General features: G+C 41.5%; 2 protein-coding genes across 34 annotated transcripts in view; one reads left to right on the top strand and one right to left on the bottom strand.

Annotated features, from left to right (window-relative positions):
- The first annotated feature begins 58 nt into the window (after window positions 1–58).
- On the top strand, window positions 59–9,215 carry LOC109891979 (glucosidase 2 subunit beta). The gene is made up of 18 exons (XM_031827446.1): window positions 59–147; window positions 520–669; window positions 872–988; window positions 1,115–1,210; window positions 1,321–1,378; window positions 1,519–1,636; window positions 1,836–1,965; window positions 2,292–2,376; window positions 2,477–2,555; window positions 4,378–4,461; window positions 4,645–4,806; window positions 4,913–5,003; window positions 5,209–5,278; window positions 5,484–5,573; window positions 5,717–5,791; window positions 5,904–6,003; window positions 6,252–6,414; window positions 7,259–9,215. The coding sequence occupies exons 2-17, from the start codon at window positions 570–572 to the stop codon at window positions 6,396–6,398; spliced, it is 1,602 nt and encodes a 533-aa protein (XP_031683306.1). The 5' UTR covers window positions 59–147; window positions 520–569; the 3' UTR covers window positions 6,399–6,414; window positions 7,259–9,215.
- LOC109891980 (ELAV-like protein 3) overlaps window positions 7,688–13,721 on the bottom strand; it is a 20,381-nt gene continuing 14,347 nt past the window's right edge. For 20 of the 33 annotated variants that reach the window (XM_031827476.1, XM_031827456.1, XM_031827472.1 and 17 more), the window contains one exon: window positions 7,688–13,369. In XM_031827476.1, the coding sequence (XP_031683336.1) occupies window positions 13,042–13,369 (328 nt within the window). In that variant the 3' untranslated portion in view covers window positions 7,688–13,041. Of the gene's footprint in view, window positions 13,391–13,721 lie in introns of all 33 variants that reach the window. The other 13 variants (XM_031827470.1, XM_031827447.1, XM_031827463.1 and 10 more) reach the window with 1 other exon arrangement.

Below are 13,721 nucleotides of genomic sequence, written 5' to 3'. Positions count from 1 at the left end.
GGCTGCTTCCAACGCATTACCCATCATGCACCGCGCAACAAGTTTTCTCCAATCACAGGTCGGATACAAAAGCTAGTCCAATCAGAAGAAAAACTACAGTGCATGAGCGCACGAGAGAGACGTTTCCTGAAGCATTGCGGAAGAGAGGTAATGAATGATTAGTCATATTTTTACATCGAAAAAACAATTTGTGGAAGTGTTTTTACCATTTTATTGTGATCATGATACTTTATTGCATATACAACATTCATAAATATTGTTCAAAAGGAAGTTTTCCCGCCTTAAATCAAGACCGCTGATAGCTAGTTGCTACTACTGTAGACATTCATCAGCTAACTTAACAGTTACTTGCTAAGTTAACGTTACTTGTATTGCATTATGACTAAATGATTCTGAAAATGTCGTTGTATCAGGTTTCATATGGGGCCGACTGTCTCAATGTTGTGAATGGTGGCGCGTCTGAGGACTAGCTGTATTGGGTTCAAGTACTTTGTCTATTACCTTGAGTTATGTTTGCAGGAGCGCCGCGAATTCCTGAAAGTGTAGTTGGTCCCAGTTGATACTGCATCATGTCTTGTGCGCTTCTACTGTTGTTGACGAGCTTGGCTTTGGCCATGGGCACTGGCACAGCGGTGGAGATCCAACGTCCACGCGGAGTACCACAATCAAGTGAGTTGGCATCTGATTCTAACCCGAATTAATACAAATAACGTTATGGTTCTTATCACAGCCAGTGAGGTAGGCCTAGTCTATGCTATTCTAGCTGTCAGAATCCCATTGTGAGCATGGATTTTAACCTGGTAGGTGTGCATTGTCTCTCAGATGAGCTCTTATGTACCCAACCCTTACCTGTCCCCATCGATCCCGACAGAGAGACAGTTCTATGAGGAGAACAAGCCCTTTACCTGTTTGGACGGCTCCAGCACCATCCCCTTTGACCGGGTCAACGATGACTACTGCGACTGCAGGGATGGCTCAGATGAACCAGGTACAGTATCGCTCACTTCTCATCAGTAAAGCCAGACTGAACCCACTATCAAGACACTACACACTACTGTGCACAGTTATCACTAAGGTCTTGACTGTAATGAATGTCTTTGCATTTTTTTCACAGGTACTGCTGCCTGCCCCAATGGCAGCTTTCACTGTACCAACGCTGGCTTCAGACCCGCCTTCATCCCTTCCTCCCGGATCAACGACGGCATCTGTGGTAAGGACATTGTCACAGTATTTTTCCATGGATCAGTCGTCCCTTTCTCTCAGTTTTTTGTGGTTGTGTGTGTAATTGCTGTGTGCTGATGAAGTGTGTTCTCTCCTCAGACTGCTGTGACACGACAGACGAGTACAACAGTGGTGCCACTTGTCAAAACACCTGCAGGTGAGCAGTCGTAAAACGTACAGCATTCTGCAAACATTTAATATTGACTACAACACTAACATTGGCCTTTGTTGGTGAACGATTCCTCCAGTATGTGTGTGTGTGTGAAGACTGATTGTGTTGGCTGTGTGACCCCCTAGGGAGATGGGACGCAAGGAGAGGGAGAGTCTGCAGATAATGGCTGAGATCACCAAGGAAGGCTTTCTGCTCAAACAACAACTGATACATGAAGCTAAAAGGGCACAGGAGGACAAACAGGTGAGCGACTAACCAACCAAAGGGTAGTAGATTTATTTGGGGTTGGTTAGGCAGAGGAAATGGCTAGGGCCTATACAGAGACCATTTCCTATATAGAGCAATTGGTATAAATCCTTGCCGTTGAACGTGTTCATGAAATGACAAGACTTATGTTTGTTTAACGGTTTTTGTAAATACTTCCATCCGTGTGTTTGTGCAGGGCAAGTTGACTGAGCTGCAGGGTAGTAAGAAGGGTCTGGAGGGGAAGGTGGAGGCTCTGAGGACCGTTAAAGAAACAGCGGAGGATCCAGAGAAAGAGGCTAAAGAGCGCCACCTGAAGTCTTGGGAGGGTAAGTACTCTGGTATTACACTGGAAGCCATTATCTCTCTGCTTTTAACCTATGCACATCATAAATTCTCAATGTATTTGTTTTCTTCACACACAAAAAAGGTACTTTTGTGCTGTTCGGTAAAACCAAGATATTTAAGTATATTCTTATAGTTAAAAAACAGATTGTTAAATGTTGTGAAATGCCCAGTGCTAATTGTCTTTCCAGTCAGATGTTTTTCAACATCTTTGATTTGGAAGTCAATTACAAAGGTCCTGTTGCTTTCTCTTTCTAAGTTGTTGCTTTCTCTTTCTAAGTTGTATGTGATTTGATTTTGTCTGTTTCAGAACAAAAAGAACTCATCCGTATGGAGAAGGACAAAACTAGAATGGCTGAGGCTTTTCTGGAGCTGGATGATGACTCAGATGGCTAGTGAGTGTGTAGTGTGTGTAACTGTCAGTGTTGGATATATTCAGAGATATTTCCGTGTGATTCAGTGAGTGACTAATACGGGTGTTTTTGTTATTCCCAGTGTTTCTGTGGCTGAGCTGCAGTCCCACCTAGAGCTGGATCCAGATTCAGATGGCTCTCTGACAGAAACAGAGACTCAGGTAAGATGTCTCCTCTTCCTCCCCCTCAAGTCAAGAGAAGATGTTCTATCACACTAGTAAATTACAGGGATGTAAACTAGTGTCATTTTGGCTAAATTTGCTGTTTTGAATCCAAAATAGGTGACCAATGTGATTTGTGTAGATCCAATGAGAAGTTTGGGCGGCTGGGGGCTTTGGATAACTACTGGCTGTATGCGAACGAGTGATGCGCGTTTGGAGAAATACTGTCTGTATCCAAGGTTCAGCCACTCGTTCACATAACAGAATGCAGCACGCCACTGAAGAGAGAAAAGGCAACTTGCTAGTTACAGCATCAGTGCTGGAAAGAGAATGGAAAGGGAGTTGGCCAGTTAACTTACAGCAGCGTGTCCCCTGAACAATATCGTAGAGGTAGGAGAGAAGCCTGACCACGGAGATGGGGGTGAGAAGGTGACGAAGCGTACTTCATGAGCTGTAACTGAAAAAAACTGGCATTTGGAAAGTTTGAGGTGAGGGAGAAAGTGTGGTGGAACAAGTATTGTTAGCATTGTTAAGGATCTTGCTAGCTGGATGGAATTCTCCGTTAGCTACCCAGAGAAATGTTGAGCAACATTAGCCAACTTACCTGATCAAATTATTGAGTTTATTGTGTGAAAATTAGCTGGCTAATAATGTCCAACAGCTAACGTTAGCTAGCGTTACAACATCAGATGAGCTAACGTTAGTAACCTGACCAATTCACTATAGTATTAACTGGTAACGTTATACGTCTCCTTGCCGTTCCTAAAGTTATAACGCGTTAGTTGCTTACTGGACCCTAGCAATCTGTGAAATGTAACTAACTACTATCGGTGAACTAAAGTTTTTCCTCTTCAGTAACTATGTGGTTAATTTTCAGAATAAGATAATTAGGTGAAAATGAGGCGTTGCTTGTTAATCAAGTGGAGCTGGGCCTGGCTTAAGCTGGATGCCACTATAGAGGTGGAAGGAGCACCACACACTTTCTCACTTTTTCAATATGGTGGATAAAAAGGGCTATGGCAGGTGTACTCTCTGCCTGAAAGATCAATTATGCCAACAAAGGGTCTCATGCTGCGCTGGCACATTGTAGAACAGATGTCCACAGGCAGAAAGTGTACAATGTAGTAATGTGCAGTGTAGCCCAAAGAGATTGCTTTTCTTGTGTTGAACTTGACAGTAACACGTCTGAGTGAGGGGGGATTATTTTTTATTTTTTTTTACTTGGTGAACATTATATTTGCACACATTTAGCCTTGTGCACTTGATCAATGTCTACAATAGTGGCCACTATAATAGAATGCCAGGTTGTTTCTTTCTATTTCTACTTTAAGATTTTTTTTCCCCAAGTTCAATATTTAGATGTGTGTGGTCACAAGCATCCTATTATAAAGGCTGTCATGGCTAACTGCAATATTAGTGTATTGTTTTTTTCTCAAGACTTGAGTGTCATTTGCAGTAAAGTCTAGGCAACAAATAACATTTGATTGCTTTCTTTATCTTTTTTTGCTGTGAGTTAGGTTCACATTAATTCATTTTTATTTTACACACAGATGTTGACATATTAATAGTCAAAATGATCTTGCTTACTCAAAGCATTTGCATTTACTTGTTGAGTTGCCCAGAAAATACATCAAGATCATTTGTCTTGTATCAAGATATTCTGCTTTGTATCGAGCCTTTGTAGGTTAAAATGAGCACATGATCTGCCAGTGCAGTTAGTTTTATCTTGGTAAGATGTCTTTTTAAGGTTTTGTTTTTTTAAATGTATTATTTCAAGATAGACGTCTTAGCGTTTTTCTGGTTTCCTAATCCATTCCTACAGGGATTGCTGGGAGGAGAAGGCAAAGTGGACACGTCAACATTTGAAACTGTGTGGAGCGGCATCAAAGACAAGTACCTGTCAGAGGTCAGTACATATGTTATGAAGACTTATGTTATACAGTCATTTCCATATCCTAGTTGAATGTTCAATGGTCTATCCTGGAGCCTCAGCTTGGGTGTCTAGGCTGGGTTTCTGTCAAGCACGTTGTGAGAAGTGGAATATATAAGTTTGTGTGATTTGGTATATGTGACCGTGTGGGTGTCTCAGGGCCTGTTGGACCCCCCTGCCCCAGTGGAGACCCCCCAGGAGGAGGAGTCCAGGGACTTTGTCTCTGACCATGACTCTGACCACTACCCAGAGGATTACGCTGGAGAGCAGGAGGATGATGAGGAAGATGATGATCACGAGGAGGAGGAAGAGGAAGAGAAGGTAGTTGGCAATCCTCACATTGGAGGGGAAGGGCCTGAGCTAGGCTAGTATTGGAGGGCTTGGGTGGTCAGTTGTCCCAGTAACATAACGCGTGTTTAATTATCAGGTCCCTCCCACCGTGCAGACCCCAGAGAAAAGAGAGGACGATGAGTTGTCCATGCCACCGTACGACACAGAGACCCAGAGCCTTATTGATGGTGCATACATTCATCTGTTTTACAATCTGAGCTTAGTCCCACTATCTTAAACAGGGACACAATTTGTGTTTGTCTGAATATACAAAGTAAGGGGTTTAGAATTTGAAGTGTAAATATCTGAATTGTGATTTTTCTGTGATGTGGAATTGTATGTCTCATTGGTCTGTCCTTTTTGAGGTTGTGCTTTGTTGTCTTTGTTCCTCAGCTGCCCAGAAAGCCAGGGATGATTTTGATGAAGCTGAAAGGGCTCTCCGGGAAGTGGACGATCAAATGAAGTGAGATTGCAACCACAATGCTTAATATCTGCTGGCTTTGGCAACCACTGTATGTTAGTCCTTGCAACACAAAAACATCTCATGATGATGCTCGACAGGCATACAAGTGCAGCTTGTATTATTAGGTTTGAAAACGCAAATGAATGTACCCTGTGTCTGCAAGTCAATCATTAATCTGTGGTCCTGAATTTATTTGGATCTGCAGGAACCTTGAGAAGGAGATTGGCTTTGACTTTGGGCCAAGTGCAGAATTTGCATACCTCTACAGCCAGTGCTACGAATTATCCACAAGCGAGTACGTATACTTCATCTCTCTTTGTAAATACCCATAGTGTGTCTATGCCTTCGTGAGAGAAATAATCTGTTTATATGAATGTGAAACTGTTTGAGTCTCCCAAAGATTAAATCTAAGACTCTGCCCTTCTTCTTTTTCATCAGGTACATCTACAGGCTGTGTCCATTCAATAGGGTCTCCCAGAAACCTAAGTTTGGGGGATCAGAGACTAACCTTGGGTAAGAGAATCTTCACTTCATTTTACTGTAGCCTTTAACTGTTCAAATGACTGGTGCTTCTAAAATTGTTAGTAATGTTAGTGGTCATGGTCTCGGTCTCTCCCTGTTGTAGCTTGTGGGGACAATGGGCTGGTCCTGAAGAGAATTTATACTCTGTGATGAAGTATGACCATGGGCAGGGTTGCTGGCAGGGCCCCAACAGGTCCACCACAGTAAGTCTCTTCTCCAGTCCACTTCCCTCCCAGCCCAAAGTTGTACCTTTATGACACTCTTATATGCTGAGCATATGAAGTGGATTAAGTCAAATCACGTTTCATGCGGTGCTGGGTGGGGGAACGTTTATGATAATTCACACAATCTGTGCACGCTAAGTGTACAGGCCCCTACTCTTGAGGTACTGCTGACCCACGACATGTCCTGTGAATGCAGTGAAGGGTTAATGTTACTCTGTGTGGGTCAGGTGAAGCTGACTTGTGGGAAGGAGACGGTGGTGACGTCCACATCAGAGCCCAGTCGCTGTGAGTACCTCATGGAGTTCACCACCCCCGCCGTGTGCCAGGAGCCAGCCAGCCTGGACGAAGTACTGCACGGACACACAGAGCTGTAGTGCTCCCCACCAACAGGTAGCTAGCTACAAGCCAGGCCCATTGAACTTATAAAGCAGTGGAGTACTTTATAAGTACATGTGGATATCAGCTTTTTATAAATACTCAACATGTTAGGGCTAGCACGGTAATTGTTTAATCATGTACCCTATAATTATGAACAACCCCTGGGGGGAGAAGTTACCTTCATTGTTTTAATGTTAAAAATGTAATTTAATGTTGTCTTTCAATCATCAGTCTACTCTGCATGTCTGATTTGAGCTTGGCTCTCACTAGCTAACTTAATCATTATATCAACTGTTGGCTCCAGCCCACATAGTTGTATTTGTTCAGGATCTTCAAAAAGATCTGACATATATGGCATTCAAGTCCACCTAGTAGGACGAGCCAATCTAGATAATGCTTATGTCCCTCATCGGGTCGAGTAGCTTAATTAAAACAGTGCAAATAAGTGTCGGGCTGTCATTGTTTAATAAGAATTTCTCTTTTTGACTTACCTAGTTAAAGGTTACATTTAAAATACAAAATTAAGTGCTAACTAGCTAGCAACTGTACACAAGGCAAGGAGGCACAAGCAAGGGGAAAATGAGAAGACATTGAAACAGAAGATGTTAACAGGCCAGAGGGACAGAGGAAGACATGCATTGTGCAAGGATCCAGTCTTTTTTTAGTAGGACATCCTTGCACATGTATTTGATCATTTTTACATAAAAAGGGGCAAGTTGGTAATTTCACAACGGCGAAAGCAAACAATTTATGAGAAGTAAGGCACTGTGCTACATTTCCAATCGATCAGAACCATTTATTTCTGAGAGGATTTCTTATCAATTCTGCTTGAAAATAACAGTAATTTCTCTCTCAGGTTTCTCTTAATGGACTACATGCTAGCCCCCCACCCTTCTCTGCAACAACCAGCTGCTTCACTCTGGCTTCACAAACTGAAGATTCAAAATGGTTGCTTGTTCTTTACTCCTACTTGTCTGTTTCTTTAACTTGTTTGTCTAGGGTTAGTGTTTCAATTAATTTAAAAAAGTTGTCATTCCCTTTATTTATTTTTTAAACACATTTGAGTGCTGAATTGTTTTCTCCTATGGTCTACTTTGCCAATCAATGAGTTGTACTTTAAGCAGGATAGTCAGTATATTGTTAACTGTGCTCCAATACTACAGTAGATTATGCCAATGATGTGCATTATGATGGTGGGCAGTTTTCCTTACATCAATGGTTTTGCATTTTTACCCTCTGGAAACAACACTCAATGTCATCTTGTAAAAACGACATGGGCCACTCAGATATGTAACCTTTTATTTTTTCTGGCATGTAAAGTACAAATAATTAAACAATTCCATGAAAAAGTCTTCAAGCGTCTTCAGCTGAAATCCCAGTAATAAATATCCTAAACTGAAAGGTTTATTTTCTTTGTTACATTTTGTCATTGTTCATTTGGTCATGTTTGGAAGTATGAGATTTTGATATCTTCCTACTGACATTGATACATTGATGCCAGTAGATCTGTTTTGATCATTTCCTTTTGATTTGTTCTACCATTCCAGGAAAATGTTGTAAGAAGAACGTCTAAGTTACTCTGTGTCCCCCCCTCTTCTAAATAAATAGACACAAAATACAGTTGGTCGAGAAACAGAAGAACCACTGACCCCTTTCCAATACGAGTAACCCCCCCCCCCAACGATGCTTTCCTCCTGGCTGCTGTTGGAACTACTGTACATAGAACTCAGATGTCATGTTGTAGTTCTGTACTATGGTCCTTCTAATAACTACAGTAGTTCACCAGCAGTAGGAGGGAAAGCATGCTGAGTGCACATGGAGCCTCAAGCACTGCCTAAGGTCCAGGCTCTGCCCTGGAGCCAACAATAGGCCACATCCCAGGCCCAGCACATGTCCTGACTGACACTCCCTAGGGTTCTCAGTGGCTGGAAAAACAAGACTGTGATTAGATTAAATAACCAAAAGGTTTTCATTTAACAAGACAAACAGAACACAGGCAGTAAAGGCATAACATCTAGCACACAGCATGTATGTTTATACACTTCAATGAGTTAAATATAGCAGTGCATTCTTTGACTATGGAGAACATTTCCAAATCGTACTTCTAAAGCTGTTTTTTTTAAATCTATTTGTTCCCTTTTTAAGAAAGAAAATGTAACCACAATTTTGGCAAACTTAATCTTTTAAACTTGCAAATGTAATGAAATAAACCATAAATATACACAAAACATACTTTATACGAGGCAATAATAAATAGTTTAAGTTAACAATAAGTTAAAACTACAAGCTTAAAGTCGCCCAAATAATACAAGTTTGTTGGCGCTATCTTGAATTTTTTGTTTAAATTATTTATGTCGCAACAAAAGCTACCACAGACTTTTACAAACACAATTGAACACATTTTGATTGAAATAAAATTCTAACTAAGTCTAAAATCTGCATACACTAAGAACTGCAACTAATTAAATAATGGAATGAAAAAATAAATTACCCAATCAAAGCAACCAAATAATATCTTGGACCCATGTGTCCCATATGGTAACGTCAACAACACAAATACGCAAAGTTAACATGTGAGTCTTGATATGTAAAAGAAAATCAAATTACAGGAAAATTATATTCTAAAATCGACGTGGGCTAAAACTGATGATATATTAGACAGTATCCCTTTCAAGGTCTTTTCAATTAAATTGCTCTTTTTATTCACCCAATAATAATATGCGGTTAGTTTTAGCTTGCATGTTCAGAGCACTAATCCGGGGCTGGGATTGTGGACATTTCCAGAGCTCTCCATCGGTGCTTGTTTGATTCTCTTTAATGAATCGGTGAATTAACACTGATTTCTTTACATTTGATCCTTCCACCTTTTCCGCAAACCATTTCAGTGTGATGTTTAATTTATTTTTCTTTTAAAAAATATATATATCTTTTTGTTCTCAGTCAATATAAAAACAAAGCACATTGCACTTACTGTTCCATAGGAAAGTTTTTTTGTCTTTTTAGATTATTTGTTGCTCAAGCGGTGCAGTACATTTGTCTCCTGCCATTGTCCTTGGCTCTCTACCATACGTAGGTGTGGGAAGAGAAGAGGGTCTCTGTATTGGCTGTGTAAGATGGGACAGTTTGTTGTTGCTCTAGTCTAGGGAGTGGCCTAGGGCCTGTTGTTGGTCTAGGGAGTGGCCTAGGGCCTGTTGTTGGTCTAGGGAGTGGCCTAGGGCCTGTTGTTGGTCTAGGGAGTGGCCTAGGGCCTGTTGTTGGTCTAGGGAGTGGCCTAGGGCCTGTTGTTGGTCTAGGGAGTGGCCTAGGGCCTGTTGTTGGTCTAGGGAGTGGACTAGGGCCTGTTGTTGGTCTAGGGAGTGGACTAGGGCCTGTTGTTGGTCTAAGGGTGTGGCCTAGGGCCTGTTGTTGGTCTAGGGTGTGGGGGAACTGGGCTGGGACTCTACCCCATATCACCAGTGGGACGGACTACTTCAACTGCAGCTCAACAACATGGCCTATTTGCTGTTCTGTTCCCAAGATTCACATCTGGTCTCTTAAAGTGATGCTGTATCAGTCCTACTGTGCTACCTTCTCTTGAGTATGGGCACAACTAATTGAATGGGGAAGGGAGGTGTGGAGTTAGGTTATGACAGGGTGTTAATGTATGACATTTCATGTTTGTTTTGGTTGGCACACCACCAATATACTACTGGGGCACAATAAGAAATGAAATGGTCAGAGTTAGAGGCTGAGGGTGTAACAGTGGAAGAGCATAGGGTTAAACTGAAACAATGCTGTCATACTCTGATGTATTGGATTCCTATTATGAGCGGATGGTGTGAGTATTACAGTATTGAGGTTCAAGAGACACTTGTGTGGAACTGTTGTTATTTTTGCTGAAAGGTGAATTCTTTGTATACATTGTTGTAGGTTTGTGGTAAGCACCTGTGCAAATGGGCTAAATTATAGTTACTCAACAGATATGTTAACCAAAAGATATTAGTTCATTCTGATATAATTTGATATGAACAACAGATATTTCTGCAAGCGCTATGGGGATTTAAAATGATATGGGATCTTCATGCAATAAATGATAATGGTTTATAGAATAATTATCAGGGGAGCAGTTAGTAATTAGTACAGACTGAATTATTTCTTATTGACACTCATATTCCAAATTCTTTGGCTAAATCGTCATTCAAATAAACCTAATCATCTTTGCATTGAGAATCTACTTCAAGCCTTTCTGTTTCGAACCAGCCCAAGGTGTCTGTGAGGACAAATCATTGGGCGACTGACTGTCTTTACTGCAGCCTGATTTAAGTGTCTCCTGTGAAAGCGATAACACTTCACTGTACAATCATTGAAGCAACACTAACTGTACACAACTTCAGAGGAAGTGATATGTGTTTGTCTAGTTTACACTCAAAGATGGCAGTATTAGTAATGCAGATTTGTCTCTGTAACGTTTGATTCCTAATCAGTGAATTGGTTTGTGTTGATGTGTATTTGTTCTATTCTGATGTCTTTGTTTATGTTCTTTTTTTTTGTTGCTATTTCAAGTTTGTTTATAGGTTGTGGTTGAAAAAGTAAGGTTGTGTGAGATAAAACTTTTCTTCTTCGCCCCCTTCCCTCGACCCCCACCTATACACGGCATGCACACGCTCCTCCCTCTCTCAAAGATCAAAGGGCTTAAAATACAGCCATGCGGTGTCCCAGTCTTTCAGAGTTTTAAGAATCTGTAAAAATTCAGCACAAGGTCTTGTTCTTTTGTATGTATAAAAATAGATGTATCTCTAAAGTAATCCTTTCAAAGAGATGGTTGTCCTCTTTGGCTAACACAGCGTTATTTAGAAAAGCAAAAATGTCTTGAACACACTTTACCTTATTTAATCTATTATATGCAGATGTCTTTATATTGTAATCATATCTCTCCCCATGAAACGTCTTATCAGATGTTTCTAACAGACTAACCAACCAAGACTATTTTGTCGTTACATTTTCATCAAGGGGTGTCATAAATTATTTCCATGGGTTTGTTTATTTAAAAAAAAATTCCAGCTAGGTGATAGTGCCGATCAGATGTTGCAAATCAACAAAAATAACTTTTTGAGTTTCCAATGTGAGATAAAAAAAACTTGTCTCTGTTGGTTTCTGCAGGCTTGGTTTCTTCTATTTTGACAGGGCAGGCAGGGTTACAATGAGAGTGAATAGAAACTGATTCTCATGAGCTTCTATAAAGTGTCATATACGGGGTCTGAATGAAACTGAGGAGTGTTTAGTAAACTGAGGAATAGGTAAGAAGCTGTCTCACCCTCTAGGACTCAGTGAGGAGATATCACTGCTCAGTGTCATGACGGAATCTCAACCTAAGTCAAAACTACCGTCCTCTCGATCTGATCTGTGCGTAATGGTGATGTTGAGTCTACCTAGCCAGGCCAATAATTTCCACTGAATTGTAAAAACCTTCTCATTCCCTTGGAGGGGTGTTATATCTGGTTGGGTGTTTTGGTAAAGTGGCTCTGTGATTTGGCTCTGTGATTTGCTCTAAACTCACAGTCCCTAGTCTCTCAGAGAATTGTACATGAACACTGTCTCCATGGGAACACTAGCTGGGACAATGTTCTACGTTCTTCACAAAGACAGCTCTGCTTGTGGTGGAATCCATCCATTCTACTCTGAATAGAAGAACCAGAGTGAAAAAATACAGGGAGATTCTTAGATGTCAGTGATGTTCAGTATTCTAGTGTTGTTTCCCCCCTAACAGGGCTGATGTGTGACTGTGTTGTGTTGTGTAGCGAGGGTGTAATTCTGGTGGCCTTCAGGCTGCTTGTCTTTGTGACCAGTAGCTGTTCAGTTTGATAACCTAAATCATATTGGATCTGTCCTTTATAGGGTAGAGCAACTGCCCTAAAGCTAGTCACAGCCTACCTAATGTTGAGCCAGGAACAGTAGTAAAAGTTTCTAGAAAATGCTTACATACTCGGCTATTATAACCACCTTAAATATTGAATATATAGTTATATTTTAATATAGGTAGATAAGAGAACACTGTTTTTAATGAATTTTCTTTGATCTAAAAAAAATCACTGATTCAAAATGCCCAAGTGTAATAAAAAAAAGTGACTACACTCTCTCCAGCAAGATAATGGGATAGTTCATGGGGTAAGAGTTTGGGGTTTAAATTGCACATATTTGTAGTTCATTTTAGATTTTTGATAATTTTGTTTCAGCAGTTTTTGTCATTATTTGCCTGAATTCAATCAAAGCACTCAGCACACATTCTCTGTCACATTCATTAGACTGTCTCCCTCATCGAGGCCTCTTACCCCCCACCCCCAGAGACCAACTACACAACGCACCCCCACTAATTCAATCCAGGCAAACGTAGGGAAGGACTAGCATGTTGTGTAAAGAGAAAATAAAAACTCTACTAGTGTATTTGTTTGAAACTCAGACTTTGTGTATGTTTGTATGTGTAAATATGTCTAATAGTGTGTGTATGTCTGATAGTGTGTGCATGTATGTGTATGGGTGAGTGTGCATCAGAGAGAGAGAGACTCAGTCCAGGCCCATGTAGAGTGATCATAACAGGGAGCTCAGTGGCACTCCCTGCTGGCTGAAGGAGCTGGCGTCAGCTAGCAGCTCTCTCTCTCTCTCTCAGGCCTTGTGTTGCTTGCTGGTCTTGAAGGAGACCTGCAGCACGCGGTCTCCCAAGCGGTAGCCGTTGAGACTAGCGATGGCCATGGCTGCCTCATCGTAGTTGGTCATGGTGACGAAGCCGAAGCCCTTACATTTGTTGGTGGTGAAGTCACGGATGACCTTGACGTTTGTGACGGCGCCGAAGGGCCCAAACAGCTGCCACAGGACGCTTTCGTCAGCCTCGGGCGACAGGTTGTAGACGAAGATGCACCAGCCGGCTCCGGTGGGCCCGGTCAGGTTGACTCCCGCCAGGCTGGTCATACTGTCGATGGTGATGGGGGAGAACCTAGGAAGAAGAGAGGGAGAACTACATTGGGTGTCATTCTGAAGTTCCACACAGCAATCATCTCTCTATATACTGGCCATGTTTCTAGCTATGATATGTGCTGAAGGCTTGATAGTCGGAAGGGCATGGAGTCTGTCTGGTGACCCAATCGATCTCCATCCTCACTTTTTCTGCAGTGAGTAGATAGATAAATATACGTGTGGGCAGGGCACCACAGTGGTTCCAGACTACCTGCTTTCACACAAAACAGCACACTGTGCTTCTATGACACACAAACACCCACACTCTGCATATTTTAGTCATAGTCTCTGCTGACCAAAGCCTCTGCAAAAAATTTGACACAGAAATCCCA

Source organism: Oncorhynchus kisutch, linkage group LG6 (genome assembly GCF_002021735.2).
Source record: "Oncorhynchus kisutch isolate 150728-3 linkage group LG6, Okis_V2, whole genome shotgun sequence".
Lineage (NCBI taxonomy): Eukaryota > Metazoa > Chordata > Actinopteri > Salmoniformes > Salmonidae > Oncorhynchus > Oncorhynchus kisutch.
The sequence above is the reverse complement of the archived record's forward strand: the minus strand, read 5'-3'. Positions and strand labels throughout refer to the sequence as shown.